Genomic DNA, 23400 nt, shown 5'->3' on the forward strand with positions numbered 1-23400 from the left:
AGGCTTTAGATACCAGAAGTGTGCTCATGATCAAGAGGACATAGTGGTCAAGATGCAACTTATTGCTGTTGTAAGAATCTTGACTTTCTCCTTTTTTTAATAGGAAAAATATAGGACTCTCTACAGCCTTATTTCTCTGTCCTTATATAAATGTTTAATTTTAGAATAACTGCTGTTGCTAGAAATGAACTAGATACTCAATTTTCTGAGTGCTAGCTGTTTTCTTTCCTCTTTCTTCTTAGCCATAAAGATGGTTATGAGAAATACACTGCCTGGAAAAGGATTTGGACAAGTAATGGTAAAAGTGAGCCCAGTCCAAAAGCCTTCATGGCTGATCAACAGCTTCCTTACTGGGTAAGATGGAGGGTGATTTATTTAATAGGGTATGTTTCAATGTGGTGTTCTGATGTGAGTTTCCAGTATTGTATGTTCAAGCAGCAGGTCAGCTGAGTTTTTGTGGGGGTTTTCTTGTATTAGAGGAGTGTGGAAAAGCGGAAGATTATAATTCTGATCATCTCCTCCATTCTTGGAAACCTTCTCCACACCCCACAAAGAACAACCTTCTGTTGCTTTTCAGTGAAGTAGCAGCTGTGTGATGTTCAGGTAGAATAAGACTTGGTGGGGAAAAGAGAGCATGCCAGCTATAGGAAAGTACGAGTGTGAAACACTTCCAAAACAGATTTTGTATTTCTCTGGTAAATACAGCAGAAGAAGAGAGACTGGAATGGAAGGAAATTTGTTGTTAGTGGTGGGTTTCCTTGTTGCTGTTGTTTTTGAACTGGTGAACAGTGTGTTTTTGCAGTAATGCTTGCAAAACCCACTTAAGACCATAGTAACTGAGTGTTTAATTAATTTTGGAGTTAGGTTCCGTGGGGAGATTCAGTCTTACAGGAGATGGGCACAAGGTGTCTGTGTGCCAAATGTCTGTCTTATGACCTGAGGATTACATGAGAATGAACGTAACACTTATGTTTGACAACTTCCTCACATCTCCCTGCTTTCTAATTGGTTAGTTATGCTTCATTAATCTTATCTGTAATCAGACAGCAACAAGTAAAAACATGTTTGTTTTTTGACTTGTAGGTGCAGTGCACAAAGCCAGAATGTGGTAAATGGCGTCAGCTGACAAAGGAAATCCAGCTGACACCACAAATAGCAAAAACCTACAGATGTGGTATGAAGCTGAACAATTCCACCAAGGTAACACAGAAGAGTTTTGCTCATATTGAAACTAACAACAAGTTGATATTTCTTGTTTGCAGACATTAATTTCTTCTTGTTTGCTGCTTAATGTGTGTAAAGTCAAAATGATTGTCTGATGGCCTGGAGAGCTGCATGGTGACAGGCCTACATGCTCTTTGGACTTTCTGTTTCCCGAGTGGAAATATCAGGAAAGAAGTACCAGGAATATCTTTGCCTGCACAGTCAATTATGAAATACTTCACTCTGAAACTATGGAATGATAGCATGTACAAAATGGACGCACACCAAAATGTTTATTTTGGTTTTGTTTGGCCATACTTCATTATTGATGAAAGCATCTGAAAAGCTCAGTGACCTTTTATTAATTTCTAGCAAGTCTGTACATGAAAACTTTCAGCTTTGACATGAAGATAACTCCTGAAATTTGGAAGAGTCCTTATAGTGCCATACAATCTATATAGTTAAAAACATAACATGAAAATACTGTCCATATGAAAATCAGAAGGGTCAGCATTAATCTTGAAACTTTGTGATAAAGATACTCTTAAAATAAATGAGAAACTTTTTTTATAGTCTAGACTGGAAGATCTCTCTGAAAAATATGGGATATTTCCAGGATTTTTCTATAAAATTCTGCTGGCTTTTTTTTGTTTGTTTTGGTGTTCCACTCCATTTTATGGAATACAATGTATATTTTAATGTCTGATCGGTATAAACTAACTTAAATGAGAAACATTTTCTGGGGTGTTTTTGCTTTGTGGTGTGTTGTGTTTTTTAACTATGCATTTCTCTACTATTTATTTTTACTAACATAATCATCTCTGCTACAGAAGGCTAATGCTAACACATTTTTGGTTTGGTTTTTAAGTTTAAAGTACTATGCCATAGACAAATTACTTCATTTTATATTTAATTTTTGTTGTACAGCTTAAGAATAGCTCTGATAGTGTTCACTTTTCTTTCAGACTGAGGGCTCAGACCAGTGTTCCATGCCTGAGGACTTGGTGAGTAGTGGCTGTTCCTCCGCATTTGTCCTAGAATATGAAAGCAATCTTAAAGCACAGCATATTTCTTTCCTTTTCTTGGTCCTTTGGCCAATTATGGTGGTATTTATGCATTTTGCTCAGGAAACTGTCAGGCACTATTTGCAACAGAGCCTAGGGCCTTCTACTTTCTCGTCTTTTTCCTTTTCTCCCTTACTGTACCAATGGACTTTAATGTGGTTTGTGGTGTCTTTGAGTTGTGGCCTGTGATTCAAGGTTGACTCCTAATTCTCATTTTTGATTAGGCAAAACAGTATTCAGTTGCCAGTTTTCAAATGAAATTCCCCATCCTAAAATTTCCCTGTCTTTCAGGCGGTTTCTATCTTTAGTCAAGCTAGTCACCTCTTTTTGAAGACTGTGAGAGAACATCAAAACATATTTTCTCTCTCCTCTCCTTCGTAATACAAAACTAGACTTGACGTATGTTGGTGTTTCAATGAGTTGATGATCAAGTAACCCTGTATTTTAGATTTAGTATGATCTGATGTTCAATAAGCCAATGTTGACAAGTGTACCTGAGGTACCTCTGTCCCAGGAAACGTATTCAAGCTTATTGTTGACTCTTGTAGAAGCTTTGTGGTTTTGTTTCCTTAATGCATGTTTGATTTGTAAATTAAGGCTGAATCATAAGTGTTTGTTAGGGTTTTAGAAGGTCTTTGATGGGGATAGCAGAATCTAAATTAAATTTATCAGTTAGCGTAGACTTTTCTAAGTTCAGATTTCTGGATGCGTAAATGACTGTAAATGTTCTATAAAGGGCCTGGTAAGGCATAGATGTGTTGTCATGGCATCTCATCTGCTCGCTTGCCACGTGGGTGTGGAGTTTGTGAAGTTTCATTCCTATTTCTGAAGAAGAGATTAATGCTACAGGTTTTCTGTGTCAGGCTGAGGAAGGGGAAAGAGGGAGAGAAAATGTCTTTATGACTTGCAATTCTGAGATTGGTACTTCTAGTGCTTTTTGGTCTCAGTTTTGGAGGGGGGGGCGGGAATTGGTTCATTTTCCAACGTTTTCAAAGTACTGACGTGTTCTCTTCTCCCCTCTTTCCTTCACTTCTCCGCTTGGCCAGAGAGTGGCTGAAGTTTCAGACCATTGGTGGTACTCCATGCTCATACTCCCTCCTTTGCTGAAAGACAGTGTGGCAGCTCCCTTTCTAGCTGCATATTATCCAGACTGCGTGGGCATGAGTCCATCCTGTACCAGCACTAATCGGTTACCTGGTGAATCCAACCTTGTGAAGTTAGAGCACTTAAAGAGCGTGCCTAATTTGACTGGTAAGGGCCATCTGCAGGGCTCTGTTGCTTAAATAGGTGTGATAAATTCTGTCTTATAACGGAGTTTATAAGGCACATAATGCTCCTGATTCAGAAATACTGGTTCTGTTCTCAGCACTAACGCACACTCTGTGTGATTGCCTCTGTACTACTTTGATGCAGTTTACTCGTTTGTAAGATAAAGGTAATACCTTTTGTATGGCATTCCTTTAGGGAGTAAGCACAGACTGCATAGGCTTTTTGTTTACCATCTGTCATTTGTTTATAGAAATGGAAAATTAATACATGGATACTTAAAGATTGTTTGTGTTTTTAAGGAAATGAAGATTTATCAGAACAAAACATGATTCTGCTAGTTTTGATATTGTGGATCTTTGGGGCTTTGGAGAAAAGGATTTGATTTCTTAAGGCACTCAGATTCTGTTTAGGTCAATTTTTTTGCTAATGACAGCTCTGAGACTGACAGCCTGGGAGTGCGGATCTGCAGAATAGGTCAAGTATGGAGAAGGGTAATTCAGGATTCCCATACTCATCTCAGAGAGTGCTTTGAGGAAGGTTCAGCTTCTGTGTTGTCTTAGCAGGCTTTGTTCTCCTTTTGTGCTGAAAATAAATCTGTTCATCTATTCAACAGATATTTATCTGCTTAATAAATGGAAAACTTCATTACACAGAGCTACCAATACTGCACATGGAAGATGATTACTTCTAGTTACTACCTGCTCTGGGCGGTATTGGGTGTTGAAGATGAAAGGGGTTCAGAGTACTGCATGAGCCTGTACAGTGATGCTAGACCTCAGACTTGAGTTTAGATCCTGTTCCTTGTCAGACACATCATGGCATCTGAGGGCACATACTGTTTTTCTGACAAAACTTAAGCTCTGATAGGTCCAAGACATACCCATCAGGTGGCAGGACAATAATTAATACTGTACAGCCTAGAGGGTAGGAGAGGGGAGAGCAATATAAAGGAAATAATTCTGAAGGTGGCTAAGTGGCTGGAAAGCTTTGGTACTTGTTTATCTGTGTGAGGTCAATGGATCATCTTAGAGGGAAAAGGATGTGATGAAGATACAGTGGAATATGACTAGTTTGTGGTGTTCCTTTATTCAGTTGCAGGCATGAACAAGTATTTCCAGCCTTTTTACCAGCCCAATGAATGTGGGAAAGCACTTTGCGTGAGGCCAGATGTCATGGAACTGGATGAGCTCTATGAGTTCCCAGAATATTCACGAGACCCTACCATGTACTTGGCTTTGAGAAACCTGATTTTGGCTCTGTGGTACACAAACTGCAAGGTAAGAGATGCTAATAATAATTCATTTGCTTGTTTACAAAAATAGCTGCTTTTTGGGGAGGTAGACTCTCTTCTTAAGACATCTCCTTACGCACCAGAAATTTTTTTTTTTTGAGTCTTAATGCCTAGGAGCTTCTTTTGCAGTAAAATACAAAAGTTTTAAAAGTGTTAACCTCTGCTGAGTCTGCCCAGCTATTAATTTTTAAAGGGATGCTTGAACATTTCTAAACAGTGTTTGCAGGTGCTTTATGATATGACTGCTGGACAGAGAAGTGATTGTCTTTTTACTTATGCTAGCTCTATGACGCTGCCTTCAGTGGAATTGCTGGAATTTCACATGCTGAAGCTTTCAGATACTGATGTCTGTATTTATCTGAAGGTTTTGGATATTAATCTGTTTTCTATTTGGAATACCATTTTGGAATGGATTTTACTGGAATGTCATTGTGAGCATTGCCACCAGGTAGATTCATTTTGCAGTCAGGGATGCATTTCAATACCACTCCTGTACTAATGAAGCACATCATGGAGTTTGTGAGAGTATCTTGTAGACTCCTTTGCTTTTATTCCATGTTAATCTACCTAAATAAATTATTACCTTACTGTGTAAAGCTGGCTATCAAGAAACTTCCACAAAACTTGCTTTTGAAACGCTGTCAGAAGCCTGATTCATGATTAATTTTTATCACCTGGTTTACAGTTTAAATATGATGTAAACGCATGAAAAAACTGAATACTAGAAAATCAATACTTTCTATTCTTTGTTTCTCCTTTGCAGGAGGCTCTTACCCCTCAAAAATGTATCCATCACATCATTGTTCGGGGGCTTGTGCGTATTCGCTGTGTACAGGAGATGGAGAGGATACTTTATTTTATGACAAGGAAAGGGCTAATTAATACAGGGATTTTATCAGTCAGCCCTGACCAGTATCTTCTTCCTAAAGAATACCACAATGTAAGTTGCTGTAATAATCCCCATGTTGTTAGTGCTATAAAACTACATAGTTTTTTGGTTCTGGATTTTTTGCTCATTACCTATCATTCCAACCATTTATGTAACAATTACGTCTAAAAGCAAACACATTGTATGTTTTCATATGGTTCTGTCGTGGTTTGAACCCAGCTGGCAGCCAAACACCATGCAGCTGCTCACTCACCCTCCCCCACCCTGGGAAATGGGGGAGAGAATTGGAGTTAAGGAGACTCACAGACTGAGATTTAATTTCATAATTTAACAATTTAATAATTGAACTAAAATAAAATAATAATGATAATAATAGTAGTAATAGAAAATACAAATGAGTAATGCACAATGCAAATGCTCACCACCTGCCAACCAATGCCCAGCCTGTTCCTGGCTAGTGATCCCAGGGAAGAGAGAATCCCAAAACTGCAATCCCAGAAGCGAGAGCCAGCTTCCCGCTCAACCCTCATCTATACACTGAGCACGATGTTGCATGATATGGAATATTCCATTGGCCAATTTAGGTCTGTTGCTCTGGCTGTGTTCCCTCCCAGCTTCTTGTGTCCCTGTGCACTAGCAGGACATGAGAAGTTGAAAAGTCCTCGATTTCTTAGCGGCAACTAAAAACATCCGTTCATTATCAATATTCTTCTTGTACCAAATCTCATAGTGAATCCAGAACACAGCACTATTCTAGCTACTAAGAAGGAAAAAAAAAAAATTAGCTCTATCCCAGATGAAACCAGGACAGTTCTTACCTGCCTTTAATGGTTATGGAAAGTACAAACATGGGACTCTCCCCAGCAAGGTTTTTGTTCCCACTAAAATCTGTGGAATTCAGTCCTGTGGATTTGTGTGCTTCCTTTGAGCTTTTCAGATGGATGGGAACTGTATGAAAAATATACCATACACTTAGCTTCTTCTCATAGCTTAACCTTGTAATACACCTCTGCTTCCATAGGTGAGGAAACTCCTATTCCATGTTGGTTTGCAAGATTAAAGGGTACATATTTATGATTAGCAATTTGCTTGACAGCACACAGAAACTTACCAAATTAATGTATTCTGTAGTAGAATATTTCCTAGCAATTGTAAGTTGATTTATGTTTGGAAAGTGTATTTGTATACGTTTTTAATTTATAAACTAGTTTTTACTGGTCAACCCAATCTCTGATTGAAATTACAAAGTATGTTTCTTGTCTGATAACTTCAGTTAGATTTTGTTACTTGACTGATCACTTCAGCTGTTTACATTAAAAGAAATTGAAACATCTGCTTTTAAAGTCCTTGAAAATTGTAACAATTTTCAAAGCTACAATTGATCTTTTCTCTATATTAAATACACTATCATCTGTAAAAGTTATCACTGATTACTTTAGAGGGCGAGAGGCTAGACTTCTGAAACCTACAGGTATTTTTAACTTTAGCAAGAAGAAAAATAAGTGTGCAATGATAACTTCTATTTTAGTTCTAACTATTTTTATTTATTTAAATATTTTATTATTTTTTAGAAATCTGTCATTGTTGTTGGGGCTGGTGCAGCAGGATTAGCAGCAGCCCGACAACTGCACAACTTTGGAATTAAGGTAAGAAACTTTAGAGTACATTACTTAAAAAATCAGACTTCCTCTGTTTTGAAAGTGTTCATCAAAATGAAAAAAATTACATTCTTGCCACATACATTTATGTATAGGGCATCCTAATTCATCTGTAAAATCTGGGGGTTTACTGAGTAAATCTGCTGTTTGAAAACAGCATTTATTTGTATCTAAAACTCAACAAAGCATGCAGTGATTATTTTACATAGAGTTGGGTTGGGAGGATGGGGGAGACACAGATACCCATGTCCAAATAATGGGACTGTAGATGATGATGGCTGTTTAAATGAGGTGAAATTTTCTTTCATTTCTGCACTTTACTGTACTTGTTGCTTATTAAAAACAAGGAAATCACATGTTCCCTTTTCGCTTGTATTTATCATTGAGAGTGTGATCTCACAATATTTACATGTTAACAATTCTACACATCAGAATATTCTTATGAAAATCTATGGGACTCTTTACACATGAAGTGTTTGCAGGGCTGAAGTTTAAGGAAATGAATGAGCATCTGACTTTCCAGATTTATATATTTATATGTTCATATATGTATATATTTATATGAATCTCTGAATCCTATAGGCCCATTATCTCATTCTTTGGTTGCTAAATAGCAAATTGCAGCGCAGCCTTTCTGTACATGAAGTCCTGTGGAAAGCTATCCTGCAGTAAAATACACAAATATAAACCGGCAGGACCTTTTCTTAAATATATAAAATATATATATATATATATTTTTATATATATATATATATATATACACACTGTTGCTTTGTACTGTTCTGGAGAGATGGAGTTTCTCTAAAAAGACTTTCTTTAAAAATAAAAAGATACTGTAAGTAAGAGTAAACATACTCAGTCAGACATCCATCTAGTCCAGTATCCTGTGTCTGTGACAAGTAGTGGATATTGAAGGAGGTATGTATGAATCATGGAAATACACGAGAGCGTGGTTTTCTTAGAATATCCCAGGAATAAATTTCTCCAGAATGTGTATGGACTGCCTCAGATGGACACTGCACCTGGATCATCGTGTTTAATAACCTGTAGCATGCCTTAAACTCCCATTTTGAGGTTTCCTGAATAGGTCTTTAGCTTTTTTAAAAAGAAGGCTTGTTTTTGTTAGGTTTATTTCTTAAAGTAACGGTTATTTTATATATGTATATCCCAAAGGGTAACCTTTAAAAGACGATTTGAATGCATAAATGAACTGTATTCAGAAATGAAAATGAAGTGTTAAGATTGTTAAAACTGCTGTATTGCTTGGGGTTTTTCTGTGTTTTGTTTTCTCCTTTGCTCTGGAGTTGAATAGATATGTTTAATATAATCAAATCTTACAATTTACTAAGCTGTGTTGTGTCATAGGTCATTGTCTTAGAAGCTAAAGACAGAATTGGTGGCCGAGTGTGGGACGATAAGACATTCAAAGGAGTCACTGTTGGAAGAGGTGCACAAATCGTCAATGGATGTGTCAACAACCCAATGGCACTAATGTGTGAGCAAGTGGGTTCCCTGCAGTGGTCATGCATTATCACTAGTGAAAAACTGTCATTAAAGCCAGGTTTGGGTGGCTGGGTAAGGGTGGGAGTCCTTTTTCATGACATGATTAAAATACTGTTCTGTGTTGTAAGTAAACTCTGTGTTACTCTTATATATTTGGTAACAGCTGGGGACAGCGAAGGGCTGTAAAACTCTTTTGGGCATATTCTGTAAAGAAAAACAAGGCAGCTCCAGCTTCAGAACCAGAAGAAACCACTTTTTTCCCCTTCTCTGGAGATAGAAATGTAAAAGGTCCCCAGCAGACTTCCTTAGAGCTGAGAAAGTCTTTACTGTGGGAGGCTATTGCTGTGTTGTGGTAATACATACTTCTATGATGGACTTGCCTTTGCTCAGCCTCTATATTTCTATTCAATTCCGCACAAGTTAAGATGAGTATGTATAACAACTACTGATGCAAACACACTGCAGTTCGATTTTATTTATTTTTTTTTTTATCTGTTGGTTTGGTTTGGGGTTTTTTTGGGCAGGAAGCTGAATTTCTCCCAAATGGAACTTGAGTATGGATTTTGTTCAGAGGCATGCAAATCCAGCCCATGCTGTTTTAACTGTTTAGTGCTCTACAGTGTCATGAGGAAATTTTTTTTTTTTTAAAATCATGTTTTAGTTATGAGGTGAGGAGTCATTTGCGATCATTTGCTGTCACCTTTCATTCAAAGTACAACTGTATCTTAAAGGAATCTGCAGTGGTGACCAACAGCCTAGAGAGATATGAGGATATGTGAAAAACACTGAAGTGCGCCTTAAGTAACAAGGCCCTAGGAAGAAGTTAGCACTATGTTTGTGCTATTTTCTCTAGACTGACTCTGTAGAACATAAAAACGTCTTTATTCTGATTTAGTTCTGTTGTGTGTTCTATCTAAGTTAGACAAGCAGAGCAAGATTCTAGGTTTAATTCCAAATAAGTTCTTTCTTTGCTTGTTTGTTAATAAAATTGGCGGTAACTGGCAAGCAACATCCTGTCAATTCCTGAACGCAGGGAACTTTGGACATCAGGCACCAGAAAGCTGTAGTAAATAACTGATTTTAATGGTGATTTAGAGAATAAGAAGAGGTAGAAATGAAGGATATTCGTTCATCGTGTTTGATTACCAGACCCAACATCTCTGTACTAGCCTCTGGCCTGATAAGAAAGTTGAAGATGAGGTTTCTAGGAATCCCTGATAAAGAAAGGGATAGAAGAGTGGGGAAAAAACAGTTTGTGGGCAACTAACAGATAGAAGGATTGTTGGTATTCCAGTTTTAGAAGAATAAGAGTTTGAGTTAATCTGACTAATTATTTGAAGTCGTGGATGTTTTTAAAGTGGCATCATTTAAATCTGAGATTAAGGGATTCACCTTAGTCTAACTTCCAGCAGGCTAGGCACTGGTTTTTCCATACTTAAAAAGCAATAAAATGTCTTTTTCCTTAAGCTTGGCATTAAAATGCACAAACTAGGGGAGAAATGTGACTTGATCCAGGAAGGTGGAAGGATAACAGATCCCACTATAGATAAACGTATGGACTTTCACTTCAATGCCATCCTAGATGTCGTCTCTGAGTGGAGAAAAGATAAAACACAGCATCAAGATGTTCCTCTTGGTGGTAAGTGGGAGATGTATTGCAAAGTGAAGATGTTGGCTGTGTTCATAAATTTTTATATTAAATTGGCTTTTATATTGGACATTTTTAGAAGCGCTTGGCTGTACATCTGACCTTAAATCCAACAGTGATAACCTGGCCCTGTGGAGGACAAATGGAGATTGACTGTCATATACACATAGACCAAAATGTCACTTGTAACTTCTAAGGAAGCCTAATTTAAAGGCTTTTATAATACTGTATGACTTCTGATGTAGTATCTTGTTTTCATGAGGTAGCTTTTTCAGTATAACTAGTGGCACTAGCAGTTCAAAAGATTTGCTTTTTGCTGAAGCAGGCCATAGCTAGTCATAACTCTCATACTTTTTGACTAATCTGTCTGAAAAAGAGCCTGATCAAAGCCTTTTGCTAGCAAGAATAGTCCCATCTCCATTGGTAACGCCTCCCACCACACTTACTGCATGCAAGCACATTCAACAACAGAAAATAAACTTGCTCAGAAATGTCTGCCTCCCAGATCTTTTCTGTGAGGATTCTGTAAAACAGAACTAGCAATTCCTGTGTTCTTCAGTGAGTTCTGGATCAAATTTCTCAGCTCTTCTGGTTTTGTAAAAATTAAGCAGGACTTATTTACAAAGACTCTCCATTATCTTAAAGTGTATTTTCCTTGAAATATCTTCAGCTGTATATTGATGATAGCTAAACAATTAATTTCTTTCCTATCTCAACTGGCTAGCCCAGCTGTGCTGTCGCACAGTGTGTTTCTTTTTTTTTTCTTCTCTTTTTTCTTTGAAATCATTTTATCCTCTTTTTTTCCTGAAGCTATGTATGTTTCCTTTTTGAAGAAGAAGATGGTACTAGGGAAATCTACGATTAAACAACAAAGTTGTATTTTATCACTGGAAAGATCTTGTGTTTTTTTTCTATGAGAAGAAAAGCATCTTAGTGCAGATTAGCAATAAGATTGAAAATCTTGTGATCCAGAGAATAGCATCTCAAAATGCAGGACTTCTGACGAATCGTGATATATTCTCATTTTAAACATGTTCTTTCACAGAAAAAATACAAGAGATCTATAAAGCCTTTATTCAGGAATCTGGTATCCAGTTCAGTGAGCTGGAAGAAAAAGTACTACAGTTCCATCTCAGTAATTTGGAGTATGCTTGTGGCAGCAATCTCTCTCAGGTGAGTTTTGACAGCTGTGTTCTGAAGTGGTTGAACTTCACAGAAAATAGGGTCGGAAGTAACACTGAGAAGTAACCTGATCCATCCCATGGCCCCAAAGGAAAAATCGCCTATCCCTGAACTGTTCCTACATCCCTAACCTGTTCCTTAAAGCACTGAGACAGACTCGAGCACTGCCTTAGGTGATCTGATGGGAGTTCAGGACATGCTTCCAGTGAAATCCTCTTTAACACAGAATTTGAGAGTAGATGGTGCAGTGGAGTAGGGCATTTTGCTGAGATGCCGGGTGGTAGAATTCACAGGAGAGTTACCTTTCCTCAGATGTTGTGTTTGACTTCTGCTTCTCAGTTCTGTGTTTAAAAACTGAGGTATTTCTCTACCTTGCTAGGTATCTTGAAAATAAATGCATTTAACTTCTGAAGTGTTCCAACACCCTGACGGTGGGCCCCAGTTCACCACTCCTAGGTATTCTGTTGACTATGTGATACTTGGCTTTCCTCGCGACTTCAGTTTTAACCAGGCAGTTTCAGGAAATATTGAAGTATGATGATGTTTGCAGTGCATTATTTACTCAGTCCTGTTCCTTGGGTTAAAGATGTTTAGGGTCAATTGTACTACAGTAGGGGGACAGCTGATGGATGCAGATGCACAAATCTGACCTGAACTGAGAAGCATATAAGAACATAACAGAAATCTGCAAGACAGTGCTATACCAGGGCAGTCAATGGAAAATATTTCAGTATGACAAGATTTTATACTTCACAAGCACCCAGGGGAAATAAGAAAGATGTTAAAATCTTATCTTGCCTTCAATTTTAAAATCAAAATATGAAGTAAATGCAACTGCAGTGATAGGAATAGGCGTTTGAATAGCAGTTTGAGAATTACTTCAGATTTTTGACTGCTAAGTGGTAATTGCTTAGTACAAATACCACTTTGTACTAGCTATGAGTTTGCAGGGGTGTGGGGAGAAGGTCAGTGAAAGATATCATGGAAGGACCTCCAAAATGACAGAAAAATTCCACTCAGATTTTTTTGTATATTATTTTCCCCTTCACGTTGCGAAAGAAAATACTTCCATTTTCATTTGAAGTCTGTAAGATCTGATTTTTTTGCTAGAGACAGAAAACTGAAATAAATACACTGCAATCCACCTGAATTTTTGTACTTTCCTTGTTTTCTCTACCAAGCAGAACTATAAATTACATGCTAGTGACCTACCCATATTCTGACATTTCTTAATCCAGCAATTCATACGTTGTGTAGTGGCCTTAGGTAAATAAGCCATTTGCTTTTGTCAGTTTTGCCATATATTCTGGTGATACACTTTTTCTTTCCAGTTGTGAAGGGAGTAGGGTGGCTTCTTCTAAACTGTGGGACTTTTGCTAGTACCCATGTCACCTCACCAGTAGAGACAGCTAGTTATGTTCTGTCCACAGGTATCTGCACGCTCATGGGACCACAATGAATTTTTTGCCCAGTTTGCTGGAGATCACACTCTTCTAACTGTGGGATATTCTACTGTGATTGATAAATTGGCAGAAGGGCTGGACATCCGGCTGAATTTCCCTGTGAGTCTGGAAAATGTTGATGCAGTGCCTATCCTGGATTGCTTTGAAGCACTCAGTCATATCTTCGTATTCTTTTAGACCAGGCAAATCTGTGCCTGTGATTATTTCAACTTGTCTTTAAGAAAAGAGAGGACAATTTCAGTATTTCTTGAAATCTTTGAGGACTATCAGTATTCAAATATCGTGATATGATGAGCTTACATGTTAGAATCACGATGATTTTTCTTTTTCAGCTTCCATGGAAGCTATTTTTTTCCTTTCAATATTTTTCTAGAAACTTGTGTTCTTCAATTTCTTGTTTACAGACTGGTGCTATATTAGCTATTATTGTCTGAACCTGCATTGCATACGTAGATTTTGTAGTATAATCTTCAATCTGTCTTTCAATAGGTACAGAGTATTGATTATTCTGGTGAAGAAGTACAGGTCACTACTGCAGATGGAACAGTGTGGACAACACAGAAGGTACCCAGTATGCTGCAAGATTAAGGATTTTAGGGAACACAACAACCACAGGACATGTCCTTTTTGTCTTTTTTTTTTTTTTTTTCCCCCCCTCAAAAGACTATTTAGTCCAGTTTCTCCCCACTCAAAGATGAAAACTCATATATTCTAGTATGAAAACCCATATTTTGATGTCCTAGAGCCTATTTTTCATTGAGCATGATTGAGTTTTGAGTACTAGTTGATTTGAAGAACTAAGCACTATACAGGTAGTACTAAAAATGTGAAGCAAATAAATTTTTATCTGGGCTTTGAAGTGACAGTTATACTTTCTGGTTCCACTCCCTGGTCAGCTTTACTCCATTTAGCATGTGAATCTGCCCTGTTACAATTTTTCCCTTTAGTATGCAGGACTTGACTACTCATTTCTCTGTCTCCCTTATTCCCTGTATCCCCACCTGCTTCATGCTGCATAATTTAGCTTTTAGTAATTTTCAAAATGATACATAAATTTGATCACGATTGGGTTGACATCAAAAGTGTTACTGAGCATATTTTAAAGAAAAGGGATCTGTGAAGAAAGAAGAAACAAGACAATGACCGTCTTCTCTCCTTTCAAAAAGAAGTTTTGTTAATGTGAGAACCATTGATTATAATTTACAGGAGGTATTAAGATTAGTAGCATGGTTAGCCACTCTGATACAAGCAATTCAACAGACAATAACTTAAAACCAGTCAACTGCAGGATCTGTTCTTGCCTGAATGTAAAGCATGTGTTTCCCATTAATGGGGAGTAAAACTAGACACCAATTTAGAGATGTCTGATGAGTATTATGCTGCATCCTACAAGAATAATCCAAGATAGTTAAGAGGAGGCTTTAAGTGAGGCTTTAAGTGCAGTATTCAGCTTTTGCTACTGTTGTGATTGTAATTATTTCTTTCAGGTATTAACAACTGTACCACTGGCCCTTCTTCAGAAAAATGCCATTCAGTTTAATCCTCCACTGTCAGAAAAAAAAATTAAAGCCATTAATAGTTTGGGAGCAGGAGTCATTGAGAAGGTAAGTAATTTCAGATAATATTTAATTTTCTTTTCATAGAAACATTGTCTTCTTTGTCCCTGTTGCTTTTGCTATGCATTTCTCAGGATTTATTATGTCCTACCCTTTCCCAGTGCAAAAAAACCAGCCTATCCTGAAAAGATCCCTAGCAAGACACATGCGTAGAACAGAACAGTAACAGAAGTAATGCCAGAAACAGGATTGTAACAATGTTGAAATGTAAAGGCAAGATTCAGAATCCCCACATGAGATGGGTATCACTAAGTTCTATGTTATGTTTGTAAAAATTATGCTGAATTTCTTGAGCATTTTCCATAGTGAATTCCATTGTGAATTTGATAGTCTTTGCATTTGCAATTTATGAGACTAGTGGTTTTTTTCCTTCCCTGTTCCCCTTAGAGAACAGGCCCCTATATTCTCTGTTGAGACCCTCTCATAGAACTGAGTGTCCCATTGAGTGGAAAGGGGAAAAGGAATTAGAAGAACATCATATACCATATCTAGTTATGAGTTTTGTGGTATGACATGCTTTAATTCCATCTCTCTCTCTCTCTCCCCCTGTAGATAGCCTTGCAGTTTCCTTATAGATTTTGGGACAGTAAAATTCAAGGAGCTGATTTTTTTGGTCATGTTCCACCCAACTCCAGCCAACGTGGGCTCTTTAGTGTTTTCTATGACATGGATCCAGAGGTATCATATGCTAGCTGTATTGTCTGTTGGTACTTCAGAAATTGTTTGGCATTTAGGTGCAATAATTACTGGACAGTGAAAGTTTTTTTCTTCTCCTCACCCCTGCAACTGTTTAAAGAAGTGGAAGCAGTGTTATTTATCAAGAAATAGTGGATTGATACTTCATTGTAGTAAATGGGAGTATCTTCCTACATTTGGATACAAAATAATATTCAATGCTTTTATTCTCAAACTATCCTGAAAACAAGTGTGTAATACCTGACTTACAGATGTACTAATATGAGAAAGTCTACCAGTCACTTCCAGTTTAGGACTTCTGTTCCCTTCTTTAAATCAGCTAAAAATGCTGTTAAAAAGATCATGCTGGCTTATTAACACTTAATGGCTTGCACTAGCCTGAATAACTATGTGGAATAGCAGAAGAAAAGACAAGCACTAGGTTTTGTATGAAACTGAGGTCTGTAAGGTCAGTCCCAAACTCATGAATTTCAAAACAAATTCAAACCAGTGCATTGACATCATGTTTCTCTTCCTTGCCAGTTCCAAGCAGACACATAACACATTTATATCTTACCTTTTCATGCTTTTACAACAACTGATGATCACTACTTGGCAGCAATTAAAAGGCCATTTTGTGACCTTATGGCTTACTACAAAAGGAACCATCCTGTGAATACTGTGCTCTGTTACTACACTATCTGTACCTGTATAAGACTTTCCTTAAACAAGCGCTCTTCAGTACTTTTAAACTCATTCTACATGAGGTTCAGTGTGCTGGTGCTGTCCAGAGACACATTCTTAATTTGCTTGATAGCTATTCTCTGCTAGTTATCAAGTTCAGTAACAGAAGAATTGCCTTATATAAACAAGAGAGGGAGAGTTCTTTCAAGGAGCTGAGAACTTGTGTGCTATTCTATAGTCACCACTTCATCTTCAAAACTTCTGCATGGTAGCAGGTTTCTTGAAGTGGAAGGAAACATCAGTAGAACTGAATTTTAATTTATTTGGCCAAAATCTGCTGGTCAGAACTTAGTATTGGCCTAATCCAAACATATGTAACTAGTATTTAAATAGGTTCTCTGTTACAACCTTTTGGAGTACAGCTGAGGTGGAATTTTGGCATGAAACTAGAGCTTAAGAGGTCTGTCACAAAAAGTAACACACTAAATGTCAAATCTTTTAGTGTAGCCTTTAAATAGGTAGATAGGAAGTTTTCAGTTAATTCATCAACTTGTAAAAGGGGCTGACAGCCCCTTGTAGAATGTGCAGCCTTTATTCTAAGGAATCAAACTCACTTTCCTCTAGAACAGAAGTTGCGTTGCAGCTGAAAATCTCTTTGTCAGTACCAATTAATGACCTAATAATTTTGAAATGATCTCATATGCTAATGTCTTGTTTTTAGAGCAAACAAAGCATTTTAATGTCAGTGGTCACTGGAGATGCTGTGACAACCATTAAGAATTTAGATGATAAACAAGTACTGCAACAGTGTATGACTGTACTTCGAGAGCTGTTTAAGGAGCAGGTAAGAGAAGCCTCTTTTATTAAGAGATGAATTAACTTGCCAACATACATAAAGCTTTCACTTGCATTACTTCATGATGTATAGGAAAACCTTTGACATTCTAAACTATTTTTCTTTTCTTGTTAGTTTGAGGGAATATGCTTCTTTTGAGATACTTCAATTCACATTCTTCAGACAAGAGACCAAACATTGTGTTTTTAGTGTATCTTAGAGCTGTCTGAAAGAAAACGGTAGTTCACTTCTGTTTTTCAATTCATTATCACCCTTTAAAGCGCTTTTAGAAAGGAAAATAAATAAAAATTTAGTACTTTAGGCAGGTAACACAAATACACTTCTTAGCTGCCACTTTTTCCAAAATTTTTTTTTTGTCATCACTGCTTTCAATATACGGTAACAGTTTTAAGGTAGATGAATTTGATTATGATTCCTGCCCCCTGCCATGTAAAAAGCAACTGAAATTACAACACCCCCAAACCAAACCAATCCATCACTCTTCTAAGAAGAAACAACCCTTCCTGAGCTCTCTTAGGATGGAGGTACAGGCAAAATGATCTACTAAAGGCCCTACATCCTGACTGTAAAAAAACATTAGATAAAAATTTCTACCTTTTTTCCTTCCCCCAGCTCATCATTATGATAAAAACTAATAGGAAAATCAGAGAAACCTGGGGCAAGCAGAGGACTAGCACTTAGCAATGTTATTTACATTACACTCTATAGACAATAATGTGTTAGTTAAATTACTTAAGAGCAGTTAGATCCCAACGAATGTTTGTGGGTGATCTCTCAGGTTTTACTGATAGTTCAGATGCTAGGATTAATGATTTCGGAAAAGCTTTGGCATCTGAAAGCTTGAGTTTTTCTAGAAAACATACTTTTGGTAATGGCTTTACAGTTACCCGAGTCATGTGCAATGTAAGTTCACATACCTGCTATTTTGACCTCATGAGAATGTAGTAGAGGTAGCAAATGGGTCTTTGGTTTTGGTGCCACTCTTGTCTAGAAGAGTGATTTTCATGTCTGTCTCCGTGGTTTATAGCAGTTATGAATTTCAGTCCACAATGCAACAGGATTTTCAAAACACAAGATAGCTTCCAGGGGTGTACCCAAACTTCTGGGATGTCCATGAAACCTGCCATACTTGGCTAGCCATTGTCTTGATTGCTTGAGCTTTAGTCTCTCATGTGCTACCAGAGTAGAATAGTCTATTTGTTGATACCAGATGTTGTGTAAGAGGCAACCAGGGGTTTACTTGTCACAGGATCAAGAGTAAGACACAGCTGTAGCTGACTAAACCTTCAAACAGGCTCTTTTTGGTAGAACTGTGTGGAATTTGCATGCTGCAATGTGACAAAGAATACACAGTATTACTGTCATGGCTTAGCTACAGACACTCTGACTTTGTTTTTGTTTTCTCCCTGAACCTAATTTTCAAGCCAGCTCATTTTCTGATCTTAGATCAGTAATGGTATTTCTCCATTGGAATAAAATTATCACCAAAATGGAAGATTACATTTTGAGATTTAACAAGCTAGAAGTAGCAAAGCATCATGCCTTACCAAGATAAACAGTGCTTACGTTATACGTACAAACATGCTGAATTATGTTGATACTGGTATTTTATCTGTTTGCAAGAGTATCTATGTATTTTGAAGAGATTTTTTTTTTCCTCACGTGTAGTTCTAGGTATATTACAATATTCAGATTTGTTGCATTCAAAACAGTGCAGCTGTGATGATTCAGGCATCAGGCAAGTCTAGCAAACAAAATTATCTTTGTGGTTAGTAATATAATACAGAAAACTGGAATTTGATTCCAGAAAGCTATCTAATCTGTGTTGTAATAATATTACATACTCTAAAGATTACAAGAAACTCTTCATGAGAAAAAGCTATGTAATTATGAGCTTTTCTTTGCAGTACATAACTTATTTTGATTATGCAGGAGGTTCCTGACCCAGTGAAGTTTTTTGTTACTCGATGGAGCAAAGACCCTTGGCTCCAGATGGCATATAGTTTTGTGAAAACAGGGGGCAGCGGTGAAGCTTATGACATTATAGCTGAAGATATACAAGGAAAAATTTTTTTTGCCGGTGAGGTAAGTATCTTTGTTACTGTTGATTAAGGTTATTGGGGAACTATTTCTTATGAAAGATCACCTTTTGCTAACCAACACCATTAATCTAGAGGTAGCATATATTCCGTTACACAAATATGCTAATGTTTCTCCATTTTGACACAGAACCCTCTTTATTCATATTACTATTGCGCATGGAAAGTCTGCCACATATTTCAGGTCAGGAGTGAACTGCATAACCACTAAGTGCAGAACATGACAAGACTACACAATCCACTTACATTTTTTAGTCAAATTGTCTTTCTTTACTCCATTTGTGGGTAACATAACAAATACATGCTGCTGATGGTATAGGTGCATTCTATACAGGCAGAGAACTTACCTGCCCCACTAAAGTGCAGATGGAAAAACAGACTACTAGTTTTGCTAGTTGACTTGCTTGCAAATTTTGAAGTTGCTAGAAAATCTTAAATATTTCCTCTTAAGTTCTCCAAGAAGTTCTCCATGGCTTTTAAAAATGTTGGTATACGCTTAAGAAAAACAACTGATCGTATAAACTGAAATTCTATCTGTTATAATAGTTTTGGAAACAATTCACTTTGTTTGTTTTTTTAAATACAGGCCACAAACAGGCACTTTCCTCAGACCGTTACAGGAGCTTACTTGAGTGGGGTTCGAGAAGCAAGCAAAATAGCAGCATTTTAAGTACTGAAATTTTGTGTTTATAGTTATATTTTTAATTGTTTTCTGTGGGTAAAACTATCTTCAAGTTTCCTATTGCTGCCTTTTTCCTAAGTGGTACTTAAATATAGTATATGGTACCTGAAGATAAAATCTTCATCTTCATTTTCCTCTTTCTCCCCCACCCCCCCTTTAAACCCTGATGATACATATTGTTTGGGTTTTTTTTCCAGCTAAGGTTTTACTAGCAAGAGTGACATTGGAGTCCTGGCCACAGCTTAACTGACAGAAGTTTTGTTGGGAGTCCTCTTCTGTATGGCTCAAGTCATGCTATTGTAAACCTTCATTTCAGAAGGTCTAATTAAAACAAGACTTAAGTTAACATACAGCATTAAAAATGCTGGCAGTTAGTAATGACAATGGGAATTTTCCACTAACTGTGCTTCTTGGGTTGATAATGCTCATAGGAGTTCAGACTTGCTCCCAAAAGCCTGAATAGTCTAGACAAATTCTAGAATTATTGTAGGAAGGAACTCAACATTCTTTCCACTTGCAATCAATAACCTTTTCTATAATATTATTCATATTCTTAGCTTCCACTAAGTGGGCTTTGGAATATCAAGTTTGTTCCTTTAAGAGATGGCTGGAACAGTTTACAGTGCAATCATAGAAGGGTTATTGTATCTAATAGAAACTTGAAAAATTAACTTTTACATTACTTTAAAAAACTTTGAAATATTCTCTCTGCTACTTATCCAGAGACATCCTTGTTACAATAATAGGCTAAATTTAGATTTGCTTAGTGCTTCTGATCATGTAGGAACAAGACAGCTTAAAAATACTATATTTCTATGATTATTTTGAAAACAAACTTCCAAATTCATTTGGGCTGAGTAAAAAGAAACTATCTACTGATATGAGTGCACAGTGGGGGTTGAAGGACTGTAAGTTCCTAATGGCTCATTCAGCTTCTATATTTAAAAAATAAGTGGAGATGAATGAGGAAAAATATTAACACTTTTATGAAGGGCTGAAACAAGGTGGCTTGCACTTTGACTTGAAGTTTTATTTTTCTTTTTTTATTAAAGTATTATTAAAAACAACTTGAGGGAGTAATTCAGTAAGGGCTAAGCATCTATCTAATAGCTTTTCCATGGGACAGGGAAGAAAACAAAATATTCTTCAGTAGAAATAAGACAGACACAACCAGGGTATCTCATCATAATACCATTCCACTAAAATGGTATTAATGAAAAAAAAGATTAAAACCAACTTTTAGATCTGTTCCCCCACACCTCCTGTATAACTTCAGACCTCATGATTTCTGGAAGGGAAGTAAGCACTTATTCTTTCCCACCCTCATTCTCATGCATAGACTTTTTTTTTTCCCTATCTTTTTATTTAAAATGACACAGCAAACTTTTGAGTTATTTCCATAAAGCTGTATCCTTGGGAAAAAAAACAACAAGCAACCTTAAAAAAATCCTACTGAATAAAAGCAATTCTTCTTTTTAGATACCTAATGTTTTGTTTTTAGAGGTTTTTTTAGTATTGTTAAATATCTTTATTTAATCTCTAATTTACAAGGTGAAGATGTTTATATAACTAGATGTTTTTCAGATATATATTCTGTTCTGCTTCTTAAAGCTGAAATATATGGATTAATATGAAAAGTGTAACTGTTCATAATTTTTCTCTACATAAATGCTAGTATGTACAGTTTTAAAGTATTTCCAAGTATTAAACTGTAATTTAAAGGCTATAAGAAGCAAGATAAAATCCTCAGATGATAAAAGATAATCAGACATCAGATTTTGCTTTTGGTAATCATTTGCACTTTGTTCATTTCATTTATTCCAGGCCATTTTATAGCATAACTAGGAAAGATTGAGAGCTGCATATGTGTGCATTGTTTCTTTCCCAGTTTATCATATAGGAGAAAATTATTTGGAGAAGAGCTTTTGAAGGTGGGAACAGAGCTTATTACTACAAGCCCAAAACATTATATTCAATGGCTGCTTCAGCTGACCTTGGTCAAAATTTCAGTCAGCTTAATAACAACATATAAACACATTACATTTTTAGGTAGGAACTGTCTGGAAAGTTGAGCTCAGCATCCATTTCTGCAGTCCAGAGTTCATGTGAACATGGTTGATTTTTAGGCATATGCTTCCATCTTGTTAATTTTACTTCAGGTTTTAAATCTGTCTACAACTTTGCAGGTAGATAAATGCTTTATTCTAGAGAATAGAGATGGACGTGAATAAACAGTCACATTTGGCTTTAGGTGCTGCACACTTACAGCATTAAAAAAGGGTAACAAATGATAAATTTACCAATGGCCTAGTCTATTATTAATTATTTGTGTATTATTTTGGTGCCAAGGCACTTAAACTGTGTTGTGCTGCACTTAAGTTTGAGGAGTAAAAGTAAGCTCCATTTTAATTTACATTCATTTTAAATGTGTAAGAACATCAGGCTGGTTCTGAGACTTCATTCTTTAATGTTCCCCAAAACTTTTTTTAATACTATGTTAAAATTTATTTCAAGCATGTATGTGTTTTTTCTTTTGTGTTTAATTTATTCCCTGCAAATAAAGAACTGGGAAACATTTTCTTTGAGTAGATTTGTTTAAATGTTATCAAAAATATTTGAATGCAGAGCATGATCTGTTACACTTCAACTCTTCTGTGTGACTATGTTATGGCAGCAGAATAAAACTGGAAAGTATCCACAGGATGCTCACTGGTTGTTTTTTTTCCTTTAAATTTAAGTAGTGGCTAAGCCTACTTTGTTACATTTGATATTGATTTTAAGATTTTTAGTATATTCCTACAGCTACACAATTCCTCAAAAGTGGTGCTCTACAGCCTTCTCTGAGCTCTAAGTACTAATTTTGCTGTGATTTGGACAATACTATAATAGTCAGTGTCTTTCACCTTAAAGGTTTACAAAGCAATTCATAGGTTTGTATCATTATTTTCCTTAGCCAGAGGAAGTTTAAGCTAAAATGATAATTGTTTAGAAGCACTGCCCATAATTTTAAAACAGCTGTAAAAAAAAACAGAGGGCCACTTTATGGTGAATAATTTAAGTATGAATACATCATAGGATCATGGTTATTATGAAAGGTTCCTACTAGCACGGATCACTTTAAGCACCTGCAAGCCTGACTACATACCCAAAACACTTAAAATACAAACAATGAGTCTGATAACACCTATCTCCATTGTTTCTCTTGAATTTACTTAGAAATCATATTCCTGCTCCCTTTGAAAGTTTATTTCAACCAATAACACATGTAGGTCTGAACCAGTGTGGAATTACTGTGTGGAAGACTCACTGCTTTCCCCTAACCCCATCATACTTGATTAGTAGTTCAAAGGTTGTATCACAGAACCATAGCATGGTTTGGGTTGGAAGGGACCTTACAGATCACCTAGTTCCAACCCCCCTGCCATGGGCAGGGACACCTTCCACTAGACCAGGTTGCTCAAAGCCTGGTCCAATCTGGCCTTTGAACACTGCCAGGGAGGGGGCAGCCACAACTTCTCTGGGCAACCTGTTCCAGTGTCTCACCACACTCAATGTAAAGAATTTCTTCCTTATATCTAATCTAAATCTACCTTCTTTCAGTTTAAAACCATTACCCCT

At 36.7% G+C, this 23400-nt stretch overlaps 1 protein-coding gene and 1 long non-coding RNA gene across 3 annotated transcripts in view; one reads left to right on the forward strand and one right to left on the reverse strand.

The window, feature by feature from the left end:
- Window positions 1-22480, forward strand: part of KDM1B (lysine demethylase 1B) — a 29141-nt gene extending 6661 nt beyond the window's left edge. For both annotated transcript variants that reach the window (XM_074829206.1, XM_074829217.1), the window contains exons 6-22: window positions 243-354; window positions 1084-1200; window positions 2169-2207; window positions 3314-3518; window positions 4629-4813; window positions 5591-5767; window positions 7288-7362; window positions 8740-8877; window positions 10345-10516; window positions 11571-11698; window positions 13138-13269; window positions 13660-13734; window positions 14658-14774; window positions 15339-15464; window positions 16867-16989; window positions 18934-19086; window positions 19687-22480. In XM_074829206.1, the coding sequence (XP_074685307.1) occupies window positions 243-354; window positions 1084-1200; window positions 2169-2207; window positions 3314-3518; window positions 4629-4813; window positions 5591-5767; window positions 7288-7362; window positions 8740-8877; window positions 10345-10516; window positions 11571-11698; window positions 13138-13269; window positions 13660-13734; window positions 14658-14774; window positions 15339-15464; window positions 16867-16989; window positions 18934-19086; window positions 19687-19770 (2158 nt within the window). In that variant the 3' untranslated portion in view covers window positions 19771-22480. The remainder of the gene's footprint in view (window positions 1-242; window positions 355-1083; window positions 1201-2168; window positions 2208-3313; window positions 3519-4628; window positions 4814-5590; window positions 5768-7287; window positions 7363-8739; window positions 8878-10344; window positions 10517-11570; window positions 11699-13137; window positions 13270-13659; window positions 13735-14657; window positions 14775-15338; window positions 15465-16866; window positions 16990-18933; window positions 19087-19686) is intronic.
- Window positions 6030-18082, reverse strand: LOC141925320 (uncharacterized). Its single transcript, XR_012623822.1, has 2 exons — window positions 17919-18082; window positions 6030-6664 (listed from the first exon to the last, which is right to left on the reverse strand). It is a non-coding gene; the product is annotated as an uncharacterized LOC141925320 (long non-coding RNA).
- Window positions 22481-23400: the final 920 nt, after the last annotated feature.

Source organism: Strix aluco, chromosome 1, assembly GCF_031877795.1.
Source record: "Strix aluco isolate bStrAlu1 chromosome 1, bStrAlu1.hap1, whole genome shotgun sequence".
NCBI lineage: Eukaryota > Metazoa > Chordata > Aves > Strigiformes > Strigidae > Strix > Strix aluco.